Source organism: Muntiacus reevesi, chromosome 20, assembly GCF_963930625.1.
Source record: "Muntiacus reevesi chromosome 20, mMunRee1.1, whole genome shotgun sequence".
Taxonomy (NCBI): Eukaryota; Metazoa; Chordata; class Mammalia; order Artiodactyla; family Cervidae; genus Muntiacus; species Muntiacus reevesi.
The window spans coordinates 13,512,666-13,532,004 of record NC_089268.1 but is presented as its reverse complement, the minus strand read 5'-3'; the positions used below and the strand labels follow the sequence as shown (position 1 = coordinate 13,532,004).

The window sequence follows — 19,339 nt, the reverse complement described above, 5'->3', positions numbered from 1 at the left end:
GGGAAATGGTAGCATCCAGGTCTCAGCTCACAAGGCTCCAGAGTCGGGGCACATCAGCTCACTGTGGAAATGAGAGAGGGATGATCTCACAGCGGGGCAGGGTGCAGTCATGACACAGTGGCCAGAAAGAAGGGAAGAGACTCCTGTCTCTTTTGCACCTCCCCACCCCGTCATTCTAGGACTGGTATATTAATAACACACTGTTCAGCCAGTCAGTGAATGACTCTTTGCGTCAGTTTTCACATCTGTAAAATGGAGGGGGCCACATGTCTTAACTCACCTCACATTTTAAGGACCAAGAAGGAGAGTGGATGTAGAATTTCTTGGACAACTAAAATATGAGGGCACCCTTCGAGAGGGTTTTCAAGTAATTTACAAGAGAATCTGAATAAATTAGCCTTTCAAAAGCGATCACGGTTCCCAGTCTCACAGTCTAGCCTCATCAATTTTCATTGACCGGTTCATAAGATAAGCATTTATTGAGCACCCACTAAGTGCCAGGCAGAGTGCCAGGTGCTAGGGATGCTGTGGAACCTCAACCCTTCAATCAATTCCTCACACAGAACCAGAACAAGCCCGATACACTACAGTCAAATCCTGCCCCTCCTCTGTTCATAACCCTGCCATAGCTCCCATCTTGCTCAGACTAAAAGCCAACATCCTGCAATGAATTCAAAACCAGAATGATCTGTCCCTTAAACCTCTCTGATCTCACTCCTGCTACTCTCCCCTCACATACTCAGCTCCAACCAAATCCTCCCTGTCACCACAAGGCCTTTGCACTTGCCGCCTCCCCTCCCTGCAATGCCCTTCTGTCAGACACTGGCATGGCTTGATCCCTCTCCTCTTTAAGGTCCTCAGATGTCAGTGGGGTCTTCTGTGGACACTCTCGCTAACATTTCAGCTCTCACATTTTCTACTCCTCTTCCTAGCTTTAGTGTCTCCCTTACTATCTAAACACTATCGGGAATTCCCTGGCCGTCCAGTGGTTAAGACTTCGCCTTCCATTGGTATGTGGGCTTGACCCCTAGTTGTGGAGAAACCAAAAAATAAAACAGAAGCAATGCTGTAACAAATTCAATGAAGACTTAAAAAATGGCCCACATAAAAAAAAATCTTTAAAAATTAGAATAACTACTATTGACAGACTCTATCGTCTGTTCACCAGAATGTTACTTCCAGGAGAGCAGGGGTTCTTGTCTGTTTTGTTCACATTGAATCTGCAGTGCCTAGGGTAATGCCTGCCACATAGCAAGAACCCATTAAATATATCTTAAATCAATGAATGGTGAACATGTGGACAGGGTCCCTGCTCTGAATCCTGCATTCCATGAGCAGAGAGCCTGCTGGGGGTCTGGGGGAGGGGAGTAGAGGGGTCTACAGGACCTGGGGGGCGACCAAAGTCTCTATGGTCCCTCCTTGCAAGGGTGTCATTGCAGGATTGCAATAGTACTAGTCTCGAGCAGCACGATTTATAACAGGAGTTAACTGCTTACTAATTAGCAGCTGGAACCATTAATTGGCTATTTGTTAGAGCCGGAATTAATAAACTGGTCTTTCAGCAGGGTCATAACTCTCCTCATTCCTCACCCCTCCCAGCCAGCCCTCTCTTACCTGACAGGAAAGTGGCTTGCACCTAAGACTGAATCAATACCTCCCACTGCACGATTTTGCAAGACGGTTTCCCTTGCACGGTGATGACGCTCTCTCCCCGCAAAGACTCTTGCGCTGTCTCTCCCGCTTTTTTCTTCCAGGCTCTGACTTGCTAGAAGCCAGTGATCGAAAGGCAGGAGGAGATGGGGGAACTTTCTAGTAACACACTCTCACAACAAAAGCCCGAAGTTGCGCTGCCTGACCGAGGTCTGGGGCTCCTGGTTGTCCGGCCCCTCATGCACGCCCTCAGTCAGCAGCTCCTTAGTCCTCCTGGAGCCCACAGCCTGGGCTTTCTCCAGGGCAAAATGATGGCATTTTTCTTAGAATGCCTCGAGCGGAACCCAAGAGTTGGTAGTGGGTGTTGACCACCAGGCCTGCAGGCGGCTTCAGCCTCAACTTGTGCCCCGTGGCCTCCTTCACTGTTGCCTCCAGTCCGGTGGTCTAGCTTTCATGCCCCACCCCCAAGCGCCCAACCTGGGGCTCAGAAGAATTGTTCTCTATCCCAGAAGAGAATAGGAACACTTCTTGTGAAAATATTTACTAAACACCTAGGAGAGCAAGCCTGCAGAGTCCACTTCAGCCACTTAGCAGCTGCGTGAATCACTAAATCTCTCTGTGCTATTCTACGAGAATAACAGTCCTGTCTCACATAGTTGATGTGAGGATTAAACAGTCAATGCACATGAAGGGCGCTGTGCTTGGCATGTGGTGTCAGCCATTACTATTATTACTTGTTGCTCTCAACCACTCTGTGAAATCTGGATCCTACTCACTTTACAGCTGGGGAAACTAAGGCCTAGAGAGATTAGGACTGGCGCTCCGGACTCGCGGCTCCCAAGCCAACTGTTCCTTTCCTTCTCCTGTTTGCTTCTCATTGTCAGGCCCAGGGCTTTGTCAGAGGCAGGCACACCTAGGGGAGGAGATGACTGAATTTATAGGCACAGACAAGCAGGCTGTCAAGGTATTTACACTGCTATTTACAATTAGCTGCCGAGTATTCACAGTGGATTAGCTACAGCAAATGTTCAGTCCCAGCCAGGGTAGAATTTGGTCCTCTGCTCTCCCTTCCTTTCCGTGCCTCCCCCATCATGAGTCTTCTCTCTCCTCCAGGCCAGGGTAGATGTTCAGAGACAGTAAACTCAAGAGATGGTTAGCTGGGTCAGTGGTTCCTTGTCCACCAGTAATTCATCCCAAAGCCAAAAAGGAGCAATTAACTGCTATTTGGGGTTGGCTAACTGAAAAATAGTAAGGCAGTTTTCCATGACACAGACAAGTGCCCATTCAACTTAAAATAGGCAAAGCCAAGGAGGGCAGGAATCACTGTGATCACTCCTTGAGAGCTTCCTGGAGGAGGTGACGATTTTCAAATAATGGGAAGAGGATGATAATAAAAGAAGTTACCTATCATCGCATCCTCAGTTGGTACCACTTCCTTTCAGACTGTGTGGGGAAGGTGGGTGGGAAGATACAGAACCTGATAACTCTGTATGTCTTTGGGGGCAGAAAATGGATTTTTCTCTTTCGTTGGGGGTAGTGGGGAGTAGAAAAGATGGCAGCCTTGATGGTATCCTAGGTCGGTGGTCTGTGGTCTCTGATGGGAATCATTCACTGGTTCATTTAACAGATCTTCAGCTGACATCTGCTGGGTGCCCAGCACTAAGTGGGTCTGGTTTCCCTTATTCAGCCATAGACCCACAGGAAAGGAAGGAGAGGGAAAAAAGGAGAGGACGAAGGGGTTCAGTCAAGGGGAGGTGGGCTGCAGAATAAGATTCTTCCAATGAAAGATTATGAAAAAGAATATATGTATAACTGAATCAGTTTCCTCTCTAGTAGAAACTAACACAACACTGTAAATCAACTCTATATCAATAAAATTGGGGGGGGGGGGGAGATTCTTCCGATGGTCTCAGAGCTCCTGAGATGGACAGAAGGAAACCGAGGAGGTGGGCACACCTGCCCCTCCCTTCCTAGGCTGCCTGGAATTTTTCCAGAGGCCTGAGTCCTGCCGTCACACCCCTGAAGTCAGGGGCAGGTACTCCAGTGACAGGCAGGAGAGGAGGGACCCGGCAGGAAATGGGTCTGGGAAAGGGAGTGACTTATCCTTTAATTATTTTAAAATTTTGTTTTAATTTACATGCTGAAAAATTAAGTCTTTAATATGTTCTTTCAGTTTCGACAAATGCATCTAGTCGTGGACCCCCATCACAGCCAAGATATTAAATAGGTCCGGGGAGTGGGGCGGGGGGTGGAGAAAGGTTTGTAATCTCGCCTCTTGCTAGTTGCGGTTTTCCGCGCTCCCACGGGTTGCCCTAACACAATCCTTGCGCACACGCCGAGATAAATAACGGCGACAGGTGGAGCAGGTGAGATTAGCCAGACCTGGGGAGGGGAAAGCGATCGGAGGTGCGGGGGAGGCCTCCCGCCTCGCTTGCTCGCCTTCGCCTCTCCCTGCCCGCGTTTGGGAGGCGCGCTCTCCCCACCCCTGCTCCCGGAGGGCAGGTTTGAAGTAGTGGAGTTCGGGAGTGCGGGGACCACGTAGCGGCAGCCGGCCCCTGGCTAGGCTGCCGGAAGAGAGGGCGCGCCTGGGGCGCTTGGGGGCGCCTGAGGTCCGGAGCGGAGGCAGGATGGGGAGAAGGACGAGCTGCGGAGAACGGGGGTAGCTGGGGGAATTTCAGCGGCGGGGTCCTGCGGACAGACCTGTTGGCAACCTGTGGGCCGCGCGCGGCGAGGGCTGGAGCTCTGATCGCGCCCTCTTCGCCCCGGGGCTCAGCCTGCGGCTCCCGCGGCGGCTCCCGCGGCTGCCCCCGCGCCGGACGCGGGGAGAGGCGGCGGCTGCCTGGAAAGGGGCGGGGCTCGGCCGGGGGCGGAGGGACTCCAGGGCCACGCAGACCGCCCTGCAGACCCACACAGCTGGCGACCGCCTCGCGCGCCTGCAGGACCCCGAGAGCCGCGGGCGCCCCGGCTTTTCCCCTTCGACCCCCGCTTCGGTCCCGCCCCCCAAAAGTGCAAAACATTTTACAAAGTGTGCCGTGCCCCGCGGGCTAGGTTAGAGTCCCCGGGGCGAACGGCCGTGCTTGTCCGGCGAGAGGACTGGGATCCGTGCCCCCGGCTCGAGCAGCGGGTCTGGGTGTGCGAGGGAGGGCAGGCGGAGAGCGAGCGCGAGCGCGCTGCAGAGCCCGCGCCGAAACCCACGTCCCTTCGCCACTGTCCTCGGGATAGATGGATCCATTTCTGCTTTCTGACATTTTCCTGCTGGGGGGATGGGGGGGCGGGGAGAGGGAGAGAAGGGGGGAAGGGCAGGAAGGGGTGGGGGGAGAGAGGGAGAGGAGAGAGGCAGAAAGGCAGTCAGCTTCCCCCAGTCCGGTTTTGTTTTCTCTAATTGGTCCTGGGGGAGGCGAGGAAATTGGACAGAGGCTGGGCCCGGCGAGCTGGGCTGCCTTTAATTGGCTCCTTTTTTTAACTGGAGGGGAATCAAACAGGAGAGCGAGCGACAAAGGGTGGGAGAGCGAGAGACCGAACGAGGAGCCGCGAGGAGGAGGGAGGAGGGGAGGGAGAGGAGGGAGGAGGTGGGGGCAGGCCGGGGGAGGCGGGGGGGGGAGCGCGGAATGAAAAGCTCGGGGTGGGGGGCGGAAAGCTGCACAGCGAAGCCCAAGTTGCCGAGCGAGCCGAGAGCTCCCACGGCCCGGAGCCCCGCGGCCGCCGCGCCCGGGAGCCCGGTCCGGCCCGGCCCCGCCTGCTTTGGGCCCCCGCCGGCAGAGGCCGCCGGGCGGGGGCGGGGACGACCAACTTGGGGCGCGGCGCAGCCCCGCTCTCCCGAGAGCTCCGAGCCCCGGAGCGCCACCGCCGCGACCAGACGGCGGGAGCGGAGCGCGGCGAGCGGAGGCGGCGAGCGGCTCCAGCGCCGCAGCCCCGGCCTCGGCGAGAGCGCGAATATTTTTCAAACGACTCAAACTTTCCTTCTTTCCCCGCGTTCTGGGGCCTCTCTTGGATGGAATTGTTCTGATTCCCGCGGGGCGCTGGGGCGCGATTCCTCCCCGGGGTTCCTCCGCGGCTCGGCTAACTTCGCGGAGCCAGGGACCCGTGGCTCTCGCCCCTCGGCGGAGCCCAGCCGGCATTTCTCCCCGGCTCTGGAGGCCCAGAGTCGGGGCTTTTCGCCTCCGAGAGGACTCGCAGCCCGGCCCCCTTGGATCGGGCCATTGAGCCCCCAGCACCGGCCGCAGAACTGGAGATAGCGGATTAACCCGAGCCGAGCCCCGGCCTCCCCGCCCCCGCTCCACGGAGGGGCGTCCCCTGGGCGGGGAAACGACAAGTTTGTCAGTCGTCGGTGGCCTGTTGGATCCAAGCGCCTCCGCCTCCGCGGAGGGGTCCCTGGAACCCAGAACCCCGAGCGGACAGCCCTGGGGACCCGGAGAGGCTCGGCGGCCGGGCTCCTCGGGCCGGGGCGCTGGCTGCTGCGCCGGGCGCGCCGAGGCACCCGGGGCCAGGCCAGCGCCCCCTGTGTCCCCACGCGGGCAGCGGCCCCGCCGGAGGAGAAACCCGGATCGCTGCCGCCGCCGCCGCCGCCTCCTCAGTCTGCTGGTCACCGCCGCCGCCGCCGCCCCCTCCGTCGCCTCTCGGGGAAGGGGAAGACGCAAGGGGCAGAGAGGGGACCCGGCGGATGCGCCCCCCACTGCCTCTCGGGCTGCGCCGCCTCGCGGGGATGAAGAACGGGCCGTGAAGATGGAGGTGACCTGCCTTCTACTTCTGGCGCTGATCCCCTTCCACTGTCGGGGACAAGGAGTCTACGGTAAGAGCCCGCGTCCCGCTGTAAGCCCTTTCAGCCCCGCGCGGAAACTTTGCAAGAGGCGCAAAGTGCGCGCTGCCCGGGTTTGGTGGGTACCCCGGCTCGGACTCTGGAGTGGATGCCCGGGTCCCCGCCCTTTTCCAGAGCGCGAGGAAATCGAGCTAGCTGCTTCAGCGCACGGAGGCAGGTCGTGGGGTCTGGCGTTAAGCCGGGCATGCCAGGAGGAGGTAGTACACACTTTCCCAAACCCTGCCAGGGGCGGGAATGAATCGGAAGCCTTGAGAGCATCCAGCTGGCCCGGGAGACCCTGAAAGACAGCACAGTGGGGACTGAGAGAGCGAGTTGCACCGAAATCTCGTTCCACCCTAACTCGGCCTCTGGAGTGGAAGCCGAGCGCCGCACAATCTGGAGTTGCGCGCGGCTTGCGGGCAAGCTGGCTGCCAGCTCCGCGGCCCGGCGGCGGGCTCGCCTTCCCAGGTCTCTCGGGAGGCTTCGCTTCTCGACAGCCCAAGCGGATGCAGGCATCCCCTAGATCCGGCTCCCAAGAAGCCAGGATCCCTTCTCGGACCTCTCCTGAGCTGGTTAGTTCTTCCTGTCCCCAGCTACAAAACCCCAGCTCCACCTTCCTTCTCCCTGCGCGCACGCAGACATTCAACCACGGTCCCCGGGAAAGCAAACACTGCACGCGCCCGTCAGGTGACGTGTCCAAACTCTGCCTCCTGCCCACGCAGCTTTGCTCCCGCGTCCGCACGCCCGGCTCCCAGGCGCCAAGGGAACTCTGGTTACCCGCTTCTCCCTTCTCTCTCATGGGTTTTCCGGGGGAAAGATCCTGCGAGCCAACATCATCGGTTCAGGGTCACAAGGGCTCATCCCTCTTAGGAACCCTCCGTCTTGAGTTCTAGCAGCCGGTAATGCCCTGACCCACAGCACAAAAAGTCTTTGGGGCCCGGTGGCCCTTACGTACCTTCTCCTGACTGCAGGGTGGTCTGTGTGGGTCACTTTTTTAATGCGGTGTCGCTGGAGTGAGGACGATTCTCTTTCTTTAGGGTGGACGACCTGATTATTCACCTCTAAATCAGGAGAGGGTTTGAGCTGTTCTGGGGAGGGGGTGAGAGCTCAGGCATTGTCCCTTTAGTTGCCATCCTCAAGTGCAGATGCTAAATGCCTCTTTCTGGGAATGCCTGGCAAGAGGGAAGAGTGTCCTGGGTGGGTGGTGGTATTTGTGAGGTGACATCCTCCTAGCCCTACACAGCTAGCTAGCTTGGGTTTAATTCCCCCAGGAGGCTGGCTCAGGCATCTGGCCAAACTCTGCTTCTTAATTAGTTTGTGTGTTTCTTGCTGCCTGGCCCTTTACATAGGCCAGAAAGGGCAAGAAGGGAGAAGAATGCAGCAGGGACTGAGGGATTGGGCTGTGGAGAGGAGGCCCTTGAAAGGTTCCCGAGGCCTCGGCCTCCCCGGGGCAGGGGAAGATACCTGGTGTACTGAGCGGGTCCTGAGCGGGTCCTCAGGTCCTGAACCCTGAGCGGGTTCTTTTTTTCTCCTCAAGATTTCCATACAACTTCACTGCCCCCTTAGGAGGTGACCTCAGGAGGGCCCAGCCGAGGCCTCTGCCTTCTCACCACACCCCAGGGGCTCTGGAGAGTGATGGGGAGCCCTCCGTCTCGGCTGCTGTCCTCCGCGCTGCTCTTCCCTCTCAGTGCCCTTGGGCAGATCTGGCAGGCTCATCTCCTGGCCATCTGTCTCCTCCATCCCCTCTAGCTTCTTCACCCTTCTCCAGGGCTGCTTGGGACCCATCTCCAAGAGGCTCCCGTGAGCCTAGCCTGGAAACCCCAGCCATGAGGGCAAGGGGTGGGGCAGTGGTCTCTGTGGACCCTCACTCACAGGAGTCTGGGGCCAGGATTTAGCCATTGCCTTATAAGTCCCCCTTCACTGTATTTTCCCCACCCCCTCGTGTGCCTGAGTTCTAGCTGCTCTCAGAGCAAATCAAGGTGGGCTTGGCGCACTGGGGCCAACCTGGAGCTCTTGGGTGACATTCTTTCCACTTGCCCTTTGAGAGTTTGTCTCCAAGGAAGTCTGGGGCCTCTGGGGAACTGCAGGGTGGAAAGCCTTAATCGGGGTGGATGGAGAGAATGGAAGATCGAGTGTGAGGAGAAGGATGGCAAGAGGCTGTGATGCTAGAAATTTGGCTAGCTCTAGCAGAAGGGAGAACTACTCTATCACTGGGTCTGGGTTAAGAAACAGTATGGAGAGCTAGTTCTTCTGCGCCCTGCCTCCCGCTCCAAAGCAGGTGAGAAAAGAGTAAAAGTGTGGGGGTGAGAGATGGCCACTCATGCCCATCCATCACTGTATGCCGGCACCCAGCATGGTGCCTGGCATGGGCAAATATTTGTTTCGTAAATGAAGGGCCATTGTTGGGAGGAAGTTGAAGAAACGCTTCTTGAAATTCTTTCTCCCCTAGAAGTCTGTCCAGGATGGTTTTCAGCAGGGTAGTGGGGGCTCTTTGAGAATCTCTGCTTAGGGCGGGTCATGGAGTCTTGGGTGGCAGCTGGAGGGCACCTTAACTGCCGTGGCAGTGAGCGGGGAAGCAGAAGCTTTTACTCAAGGCACAGAAGATAAAAGTGTGCCTGGGCAAGGCAGTCCCCGCATCTTCCCAGCCTGTGTGGCTAAGGGAGTGGCAGATTAACATGGAAACTGAACCGAGAAGGAGGAGGAAGAACAGGACGTGGAGGGTAAAGCCATCAGGATGTTGCCTGGGCCGCGGCTCTCTGCGGAGGCTGGTAGGAAGAAGGTGCCCGGCTCCCCTCCGAGTGTCCACTTGTTGGTTCTGAGGTCCACTGTCCACAGTAGGGTTGGGGAGGTGCTCTTGGTCAGCCAGGTGGCTCTGCTCTCTTGGGAGCACAGATGCTACGGCAGCTGAGGACTGGAGCAGATGGTCCATTTGGAGCTGGTCTCCTCTTCCCTCCCACCTCACAATCTCCTGGGCCAGTTTGTTGTGCTCCGGGGTGGATCTTGTAATCTGCTTTCTGGCATGCCAGGGGGAGGTGGGCTGGCCACGAAGACCTCATTTTGGGGCAAAGACAGTAGCCAGGGGATGGAGGAGAAGTGTCCTGTGTGTGGTTAGCATCAGAGAACACCCTCTCCTCCACCCTGGCTTCCTCTCTTCCTCCCATAGCCGCTGGACTTCCAGCCAGCAGCAGGTCAGTGGGACTCCTCTCCCTTTCAAAAACACAACAAACCCCTGGATTATTTAATATGCAGAAGTGGGAATTGACATTATCCTTAAGACAGGTTGTTTGCAACTTACTGGTGGAAGTCAAAATATTTCACTAAAGGTGTCATCAGAAACTACTATCCTATGCTAATTTTTGTGGGAACATGAAGACAGATGTTGAATAATTTGACAAGAGCAACATAGCTTACAGAATTATCACCAAGTCAGGTTTTTTCCCCCTCCTCCAAGGGGTGCGGAAAGGGAATTTGAGGAGGTGCGTCTCCCAGTGCCATCTTCTGGGTGTTGATCTGGGTGTGGGCACCCTTGGGAATTTTCACTTGGGAATTTACCCCATGCCTTGAAACTGGCTGCCTGCTGGTGAAGGAAGTCATAGCCTATGAAAACTCTGGCCTCCTGGCGCAAGCAGAAGGCTTGGGGTTTTCTAAGTATCCTCGAGAAGGTCCCTGCCTCTTGTCCCTTCTTCCTTCTCAGTGATGGAAACTACACAAGGGAGAAAGAGGACCTTGTGTTCACAAATCCAGGTTGTTTTATTTGCTTTGTCAGCATTATCTGCACCCCCCCCCCCCCTCACCTCCCACCCCCCAAGTTTAAGTTGGCCCCTCAGCTAGTTTGAGGGCTTCCAGGCCTCATTTCAGGCAGGAGAGTTCCCCCCTTCAGGTCAAGATCCACATGACGTCCCACCCTATGCTGTAGGCTGAAGATTTGTGCTTCCTGCCTGGAAGGGGGCTCTGGGAAATGGGGGTGGTTAGAGAGGAGGAGTTTGTTTATTGGCCAGGAAGGCACCTCTTCAGGGGGCTGGCTGTGGACATGCCGAGAGCCTCCTTGTAATTGGCCAGACCTGACTGTGAGCTGCTGGGGCCGGGGTGGCAAAGCCTCATTTAGAGCCTGGTATTAGCTCTGCTTTGCTGGAACATGGAGGGACAGGCGGGGGGCTCCATAGGGAGAATGGAGGGAGCTAATCACAGCCGCCAAGGCCGGCAAATGAATGATGCAGGAAATCAATACCTGGGGGCGGGAGTGGAAATCCGGGCAGTGGTAGCGGCCACCGCTTCTCCCCAGCTGCCCAGGAGGCACGGGCTGGCCTGGGAAGAGTGAGACAGCCAGGAATGTGAGGCCCTCCTCTCCTCCATATCCTCCCCCACCCCCACCCCGCTCCCTTCCATCTTCCTCTCCCCTACTCTTACCTGTTATTTCCTGGTGGCTGGGTTCACGGAGGTTGGGCCAGGAGATTCCCCATCAGGCAAAAACACGGAACCTGGGAGCTGGGACCTGGGGTCACTCAGTCCTGGATGAGCCCTCCCAGACTCCAACCTGCCTCTGGACTCTGGGGCCTGAGAAGGGCCCAGGCGCCTGGGGACCCTGCCCTGTGCCACTGGCTCTGCCGCTCCAGATGTGGCCAGCAGGGGGCGGGCTTGGCCATCACATGGCTTCTTGCCTTTCCTGGGCTCCCTTGGCCTCAAGCCTCCCAGTAGGATGAGAGTTATTCTAATTACTTAGCCTGGGGCCCATGGGGGCTCCGTAGGGCCTTCTGAAGCTCCAGACTCCCCGCACTACTCCCGTGTTCTCACCCTAGCATCCAGGGCATTTGCCTATGGTCAGAGCCACACGTCCGACACCCTAGATTGGAGGAGAGCTTCCTGGTGGGGCTGGCTTGGTTCCTGACCCGTGGGGCTGTGTGCAGAGCAGGGGCTCATGCTCTGGCAGAGCTGCCTCTTTGAGAACTGGGTATGGCCCCCTCTTCTGCATCTTCCTCCCCACAGTCAGAAGACCCTGCTGTGCACTGCTACGAGGTGTTAAAGGGCCCCTCTTGCATTTAGATGCTGATACGGAAGGCAAGAGCAATGCCTAACTCAAAGGAAAGAACCTTTTTTTCTTAAGGCAATCTCCCTTTTCCCACGCCTATGAGTAACATGTGTTTTCTGCATAAGCAATCAGAGAAAACATGAAAGTATAAGGAAGAAAGTAAAACTCACCGGACATCCTGCACTGCATTCGGTGATGATTCTTTCAGGCATCTTCTTGTGCAAAGAGGACTGAACTGTTTCTTCATTTAGCCTCATCAGGTTTTAGTTGTGACACACGGGATCTTTCGTTGTGGTGCGTGTGCTCAGGAGTTGCAGCGTTTGAGCTTAGTTGCTTGACGGCATGTGGGATCTACGTTTCCTGACCAGGGATGGAACCTGTGTCCCGTGCATGGCAAAGCAGATTCTTAACCACTAGACTACCAGGGAGGTCCTCGGAATGAATGTTTTAGGGAGAATTGTTGGTTATAACAACAATATCTTATAGGTGTGTAAGTGCCACGTGTATTAACAAGCATTTTCACACCTCTGCCTGCTTTGATTCCATAACATTCTGAGAGGTCACAACAGTGGGTCCTATTGTCCCCATTTAATAGATGAGGAAACTAAGAGTGTAAGGATTTGCAAGGTCAAACAGCTGGTAGGAAGTGACTTGGAGACTCAATCCCAGTGGGCCTTCTGATTTGGAAGTAGGAAAACATCATGGTGTCCATCTCATGGGTGCTAAGTCACGTCAGTCGTGTCCAACTCTTTGTGACCCTATGGACTGTAGCCTGCCAGGGTTCTCTGTCCATGGGATCCCCAAGTAAGAACACTGGAGTGGGTTGCCATTCCCTCCTCCAGGAGATCTTCCCCACTCAGGGATCAAACCTGCATCTCTTATATCTCTCTGATGCATTGGCAGGTGGGTTCTTTACCACTAGCGCCGCCTGGGAGGCCCAGTGTCCTTCTCACTATCCATTAAATTACTGAGTACCTCCCTGATGAAGGCCCCGTTCTGAGCATTGATAGGGCTACTGAGATAAATAAGATGCAGGCTCTGCCCTCAAAGAGAAGGGGAGAGGAATCACATACAAGACGGTGGTTCCTGGAAGATCTTGATAAATGCCATGTGGCAAGGGCAGATAAAGGGCTGTGGGAATTCCAAGGGGGAGGAAATTACTTCCAAAGCCTTTTAGAGGAGGGGGCATTTGAACTGGCCTTGACAAATAGAAGTAAGGAGAGAGAATGGCATCTCAGGTGGATGGCTTCTTATGGCAAAGGCAAGGAGGATAAAGAACCTGTGTGTGGGGAGGGGGGAGTAGTGAGTCATTCATTTGGGCCGGAACATAGGTTAAAAGGGAGTCAGGACAATGAGAGCTGGAGCAGTAAAGGAATAATAATAAAACTTGCTAACATTAACTTGCCAGGATGAGATCAGGAATATGTATTGTCTTCTTTAATCCTTATCACAGTCCCTTAAGAGAGAGTCATTCATCAGCCCATTTTACCCAAGAGTAAACTGAGGACTCAGAAGGGTAATTTACTTGTCCAAGTGGCAGAGCTAGGCTTGAACCCAAATTTGCTGATTATAAGGCCTGTGCCTAGAGGCAGTAGGCTGGACTCTTGGGTTTGGGAGATAGTATCAGGAGGGTCTTGAGCAGGTGAATGGGTTGATATGATCCAGGGAACTTATATTAGGCTGGGTGGTCCTGCAGCTGTGTGTTTTGAGGAGGCTGTGTTTAAGAGGCAGTAGACTGGTCAGAAGATCTGGCAGTTGTCTGGTGAGATTGTAGTGAGAGCTTGATCCAGGGTGGTGGCCGTGAGAATGGACAGGAAGGAGTCGGTATGAGAACTGCCGCCAATCGGCAAACATTTGAGTTTGGCTCTGTATGGAGCACTTGTGAATTTAACGAAAGAAACACGCTCTCGTTCTCTTAGAATTTAAGTTTAAGTTGAGGGGAGACAGGCAGTAAAGAAGTCAGTGAATAAGTATACAATGCGTTCTCTGGTGATGAGTTCTATACAAAAGGGCAAAGCAGCCAAGTTCAAGTTCATATACATTAGTTAGGAGTAGGGGTGCTCCCAGAGTGGGTCCCCCGTCCCTGAGCAGAGACCTGAAAATGCCTGAGGGAGGAAGTCCCACACACATCTGCAGGAAGTGTGATCCAGGCAGGAGAATAGCCAGTGCAAAGGCCCTGGGGTAGAAACATGCCTGGACTGTTTAGTAATAATGGGGAGTCCAGTATGGCTTCAGTGGAGTGAGCCATGGGGGGGGTAGGAGGTGGGATTAGAGAATTACTGGGGCCAGACCATTTGCAGCTGTGAAGGCTGTGGAAGGTCTTTGGGTTTTATTCTGAAAGAAATGGGAGCCCTGGGAAGATTTTGAACAGAGGAGGGACATGAATTGACACCTTTTTAATAGAATCTTTCTGGCCGCCGTGTAGAAACTGGACCATAGGAAGTTGGCGATGGGGGCGGGGGACGGATCCAGTAGAGACTGTTAGAAAAGGCAAGAAGTGAGATTGCCCCGTCACTAGGTCCTGACCGTGCTTCAGAGCTCAGACAGGGATAGGAGCTGTTTGGAGCTGGGAAGCTTGGCACACCACGGCAATGAGATAGAACAAAGACCACAGCAAGTCAGGCAGGTTTGGCGTAGTGGAGTAAAGCAGTTCAACGTCTGGACTTATGGTAGGAACCCGGGTTTGAACCAGCGGTGAGAGTCCAAGAAATTACATCTGCTTTCAAAGCTGTGGCTTTACTGCTTGTCAGATGGGCTTGTGATAAGCTTGCAATGAGCCATACCTGGGAAGCCCTGAGCACTGTGCTGGGCACTTAGCAAGTCCTCTGTGAATAGTTTTTTTTTTTTAAGTCTTTATTGAATTTGTTACAATATTGCTTCTGTTTTATGTTTCGGTGTTTTGGCCCCGAGTCATGTGGGATCTTAGCTTCCTTACCAGGGATCGAAACTGCACCCCTGCATTGGAAGGTGAAGTCTTAACCACTGGACTTCCAGGGAAGTCCCCTAAGTGAATAGCTTTATTTGAATGACAGTGTCGGTGTAGTTTTGAACTTCACGCGATTCTGGCACTGGGATGTCTGGGAGAGATGTTGATGGGGCAGGTGGACGTGGGTGGGGGTGCTCAGGAGGGAGACATCTGTTCTGAGAGATGGACTCACATATCTGGATTTATGTCTACACAATGATGTGGGCTGAGACCACGAGGTGGGATGAAATTGCCAAACAAGTGCCCAGCAGGAATTAACACAACGTTGCAAAGCAACTATGCTCCAGTCAACGTTTTCTAAAAAATGGCCAACGAAGAGAGGATAGAGGGAGAGAGGAGACTGGGCTAAGACCAGTGCCCTGGAGAGTGGGGGAGAGAAGGTGGAGACAGGCCAGGTGGCCCCAGGGAGGATGGGGACCGGAAAGTCAGGGGAGGGATGCAGTCCAGGGGAGGAGGAGCCATCTGAGATGGGAGAGGAGATGGACCAAGGGCCATCTGGGGGCTGGGAGGTTGGTGGGAGGCGGCTGCAGCATAAAGTGGGGTCTTTGAGGGCCAGCGGGAGCCCCTGGGGATTTCTGATTTGGTGGGTCCGAGGCTGAGCAGAGAGAATGCATTTCCAACAAACTCCTGGGTGATGCCGGTGCGGCTGGCCCACAGGAGGTGGCTCTTTGGGCAGCAAGAGAAGGCAGGAAAGAGGACTGGACCCAGATGGGATGACTTGGGTTGGCGGGCCAGGGGGCAGCTCACTGAGGGCCCCTGACCCAGGAGCCTTGCCTCTCTGAGCTCAGCTTCCTTATCTGGAAGGCTGGTTCAGGCACGCCCACCTCTTGGAATTGCAGAGGAACTGAGAGGACTAGCACTTTGTAAACTCTGAGGCCCACGATGAGGACTCTGTTTAGGGCTGGCCGGCAGATGGTAGGGAGACCCGGGTGTGGGCGGCGTGTGGAAGCAGGAGGTGCAGGCTACAGGCCAGGCAGGGCTGGCACCCCAGTTTCCCTTGCCAGGCCGGGCCTCCTGCCCGTGAGAAGCTGGAGCTGCAGTGGTAGTTTGGGTGACCTCTGTCGGGGGAAGGGTGACGTGTGTGGGCCCGGAGTTGCTGCTGGGCTGGCCTCGGAGATTCCACCCCCCAGGCTCTTCTTGGTTCCTTTCCAGTCCCAGAAACTCAGCCGAGATTGACTTTGATGATCTGGAGGGTTGGAAGCTGTGCAGAGAACTGGTTCTCAGCCCGGGCAGCCTGTCAGAACCACCTGGAGAGCTTTTTCAACAACAGATGCCTGGCTCCGCCCCCAGACCTCCTGAATCAGAAACTCCGCAGGTGGCATCAAGGCAGCTGTGGTCGGAAGAGCCCTCCAGTTGATTCCTGGGCACAGCTGGTGTAGACAGCGCATCTGAATGAGTCAGGCCCAAGCAGATGCCTTCTTCCCTTGGGTTTTCTGAAGGCATCTCTGCGTTTTCCAGGTCACCGTCCAAGCTTTTTTTCTACCACGGTCATCTGGACACTTGGGTCTTAAGAAAAAAAAACCTCACTAGTTTTTAAATGATGAACCAGGGGACTTTCTAGTTTTGTGGTTCTGACTGGAGCATCTAGGTCAGGAGCCTAGGAGACTGGACTCTCTTGCCCTTCTTCTAGCCAGGGATTTTCCAGTCTCGAACCTAGAGAGACCCTAAGAAGCTGCTCCGGGAATGTCATTTTCAGTGATTTTCAGTAGGCAAATTATGTTACCTTTTGGAAATGTGGCCTTTTTGTTTATTCTCTTCTCGTTTTAGTTTAGAGAAAATGAAAATTTCAGAGCTGGACCACATTGCAGCAATTCAGTGTGAAGCAAGCAGATACTGAATGAGTACCTGCTGCGTGTCTGGAGGGGCGGTCGGCGCTGTGGCCGCAGAGGTGGACACTTTCCCCCAGGACCTCGCAGTGTAGCAGGAGAGTGGAGTCTTTCCCAGCGTCCTCACCTTACAGCTGGAAAAGCTGAGGCTCAGCTCAAGGGACTTGCCCAAGGCCCAACAGTTAGAGGTAGTGGAGTCAGGATTTGAGCTCAAGGCCGCCCAATGCCAGGTCTCATGCTTGCCCGAGTGTGACCTTCCTGACGGCAAGAACTGACCACTGCTTTGTTCCCCAGGCCGTGCTGTGGGTGATGGGGTGCTGATGGGGACCCTCAGTCCTATTATTGTTGTTGTTGAGTCACTCAGTTGTGTCTCTTTGTAGCCCCGTGGACTGCAGCACGCCAGCTCCCGGAGCTTGCTCAAACTCATTTCCATTGAGTCGGTGATGCCATCCAGTCATCTTGTCCTCTGTCGTCCCCATCTCCTCCTGCCCTCAATCTTTCCCAGCATCAGGGTCTTTTCCAGTGAGTCAGCTCTTCCCATCTGGTGGCCAAAGTATTGGAGCTTCAGTTTCAGCAGCAGTCCTTCCAATGAATATTCAGGATTGATTTCCTTTAGGATTGACTAGTTTGATCTCCTTGCAGTCCAAGGGACTCTCAAGAGTCTTCTCTTGTCCTATACCAGTTAGGAATCACATTCTGAAGACTTGCCTGACGGTTCAGTGGTTAAGACTCTGCTCTTCCAGTACAGGAGGCGTGGGTTTGATACCTGGTTGGAGAACTAAGATCCCACATTGCCATGCTGGGAGGCCAGAAAAAAAGGAGTCACATTTTGTTGCCAGAACCAAAGAACTGACTACAGAGTCTCAAACAAATTAAAGTGACTTAAGTCCAGAAGTAGACTCTACTCAGCTGTTCTGGTGGCTCCTTGCTCACTAGAGATCCAGGTCCCTTTCATCTTGCCGCTCTGATCTCCTTACCGTGGTGCTTCTCAAACCTCCTGCATATTAGAATTACCTGGGAGTGTTTAAAAAAAAAAAAAGTGTTTAGGTCATATATCAAATAAATCAGAATGTCTGGGAGTAAGAACCAGGGATCAGCATTTAAAAAAAAAAAATCCCCAGGTGATTCTGATGTGCAGCAAAGTTCGGGAACCCTTGCCTTAGAGCATTTTGCCTCACAATCACCAAAGGGCTGCTGGGGCTCAGCCATCGTGACACATTCCAGACAGGAAGAAGGAAGGGACATTTACAAGGGCGAGTCGTTTACCCAAAGAAGTTGAGTCAGCTTTTCCAGGAGCCCCCTCCCAATGATGTCTGCTTACATCTTACTGGCCCTTCTTAGGTGAGGGAGGCTGAGAAATAACAGCCTTTTGGATGGATTCTCACCTAAGAGAACGTCAGGGTTTATTTAGATAGAACGGGAGGATGAAAGCTGGGTAGGTAATGAGCAGCCTTTACCACAAAACCTCGGGATCAGCTGGTGTTTCTTGAAATGAGCAGATTTAGATGGATGTGAACAGCTGTTCCTCTCCCCACCTCCCTGGACCCTGCCAGCCTCGTTCAGGTGGCTGGGTGGGTGGGGGGCTCTGGCTGCTCCAAGGACGCCCAGAAGGAGCCTTAGAGAAGACTGGAAGCCGGGGCCAGGAAGAGGCTTGCTAGCGTCCCCCCCACCAACATTCCTATGAGGTCCAGCCGCCCATCTGCTCATGCTCATTTCCTCCTTCTCACCCCAACACACTGTCCGTTTATCCTTCTGTGAGGCGGTTCATTTCCCCTGGTCGGTACCTCTCTCCTCTAGCAGGTGGCTCCTCTCAGACCCAGCTGCAGGAGAGCTCTGTGGACACTTCTTATTCGAGGGAGCAAGAAACCAAGGGACTCTTCTAGAAGCCAGGACCTCTACCCCATCCATCTTTCTGCCTGTCAGTAGGCCCCACACCCACATGAGCCCAGACCACCCCACTGCTGTTTGCTCAAAGTCTGGTCCTTGGTAGGAAAGTTCTTCCGATTGTCTAACCTTATTTCAACTTGCTGTAGTATAGCATCTTATCAGAAAGTTTCAGGTGACTTCCTTGGTGGTCCAGTCCCTTGGGATTCCACGCTCCTAAGACAGGGGGCCTGGGTTTGATCCCTGGTTAGGGAACTAGATCCCACATGCTGCAGTTAAAAGATCCAGCACAGTCAAATAAATAAATATGAAAGATTCAGGAGCTGAAGTCTTTGAGCTGAACCTGAATATCTCCTTGGCTCTGAGACTTCCCCTCTGTAATTCTTAAGAAATTCTAAGTGAAGGCACTTCTCCTACCTCTGAGAGGACATTGTGGGGCAGTAGAGGTGGGGAGGGAGCTCAATTCTGGTGGCTTCCTCTAGCTGGGTTTGGTTCGGTGTTAGAGTAAAATGCAGGGGGCCCTTGATCCCCTGGAGAAAGGAACGGCAACCCACTCCAGTATTCTGGCCTGGAGAATTGCATGAACTGTATAGCTCATGGGGTTGCAAAGAGTTGGACACGACTGAGTGACTTTCACTTGGGGAGGCCAGTTTATCTCCAGCAAAATACTCAAGCTCACAGGGCAAGCTGAAGGTCTGTGCTGTCACAAGCCCTGGCTTTACTTGCCTTGCTGGAATAAGGCCACATGGTAGACTCAGAGAAAGCCAGGAGATGGAGCTTGAGGGTGTGGCGAGACCTCAGCTGCCAGCCAGTGGCCTTAGGTGACCCAGAGGCACTGGGATGTCAAAGATTCAATGCAGGAGGAGACTGAGGCCAGAGGAGGTAAGGTCAAGGTCACCCAGCAATTAGGTGCCAAGACCGAAGAGTCATGTCCAGGGGCTTTCCAGCTGGGTCTTTCTTGTCCTCTATTATTCTGTAGGCTCAGGAAAAACCAGGATGTGACTGCATGGCATTTATAGGCCTAGTTCATACCCACATCTCTAATAAAGCTCCCCTCACCCCTGTAAATTCCATTTCTTATTCCTGGGCCTCACTGCCTTGGGACTGCAGGATCTGGGACTCGCTCTGAGTCCAGGCCTCCTGGTTAGATGTTAGAATCCTTTAATGAGGTG

At 54.3% G+C, this 19,339-nt stretch overlaps 1 protein-coding gene across 2 annotated transcripts in view; it reads left to right on the top strand.

The window, feature by feature from the left end:
• Positions 1-5,371: 5,371 nt before the first annotated feature.
• The window catches only part of MDGA1 (MAM domain containing glycosylphosphatidylinositol anchor 1), a 60,279-nt gene continuing 46,311 nt past the window's right edge, over positions 5,372-19,339 (top strand). For both annotated transcript variants that reach the window (XM_065912363.1, XM_065912362.1), the window contains exon 1: positions 5,372-6,439. In XM_065912363.1, the coding sequence (XP_065768435.1) occupies positions 6,373-6,439 (67 nt within the window). In that variant the 5' untranslated portion in view covers positions 5,372-6,372. The remainder of the gene's footprint in view (positions 6,440-19,339) is intronic.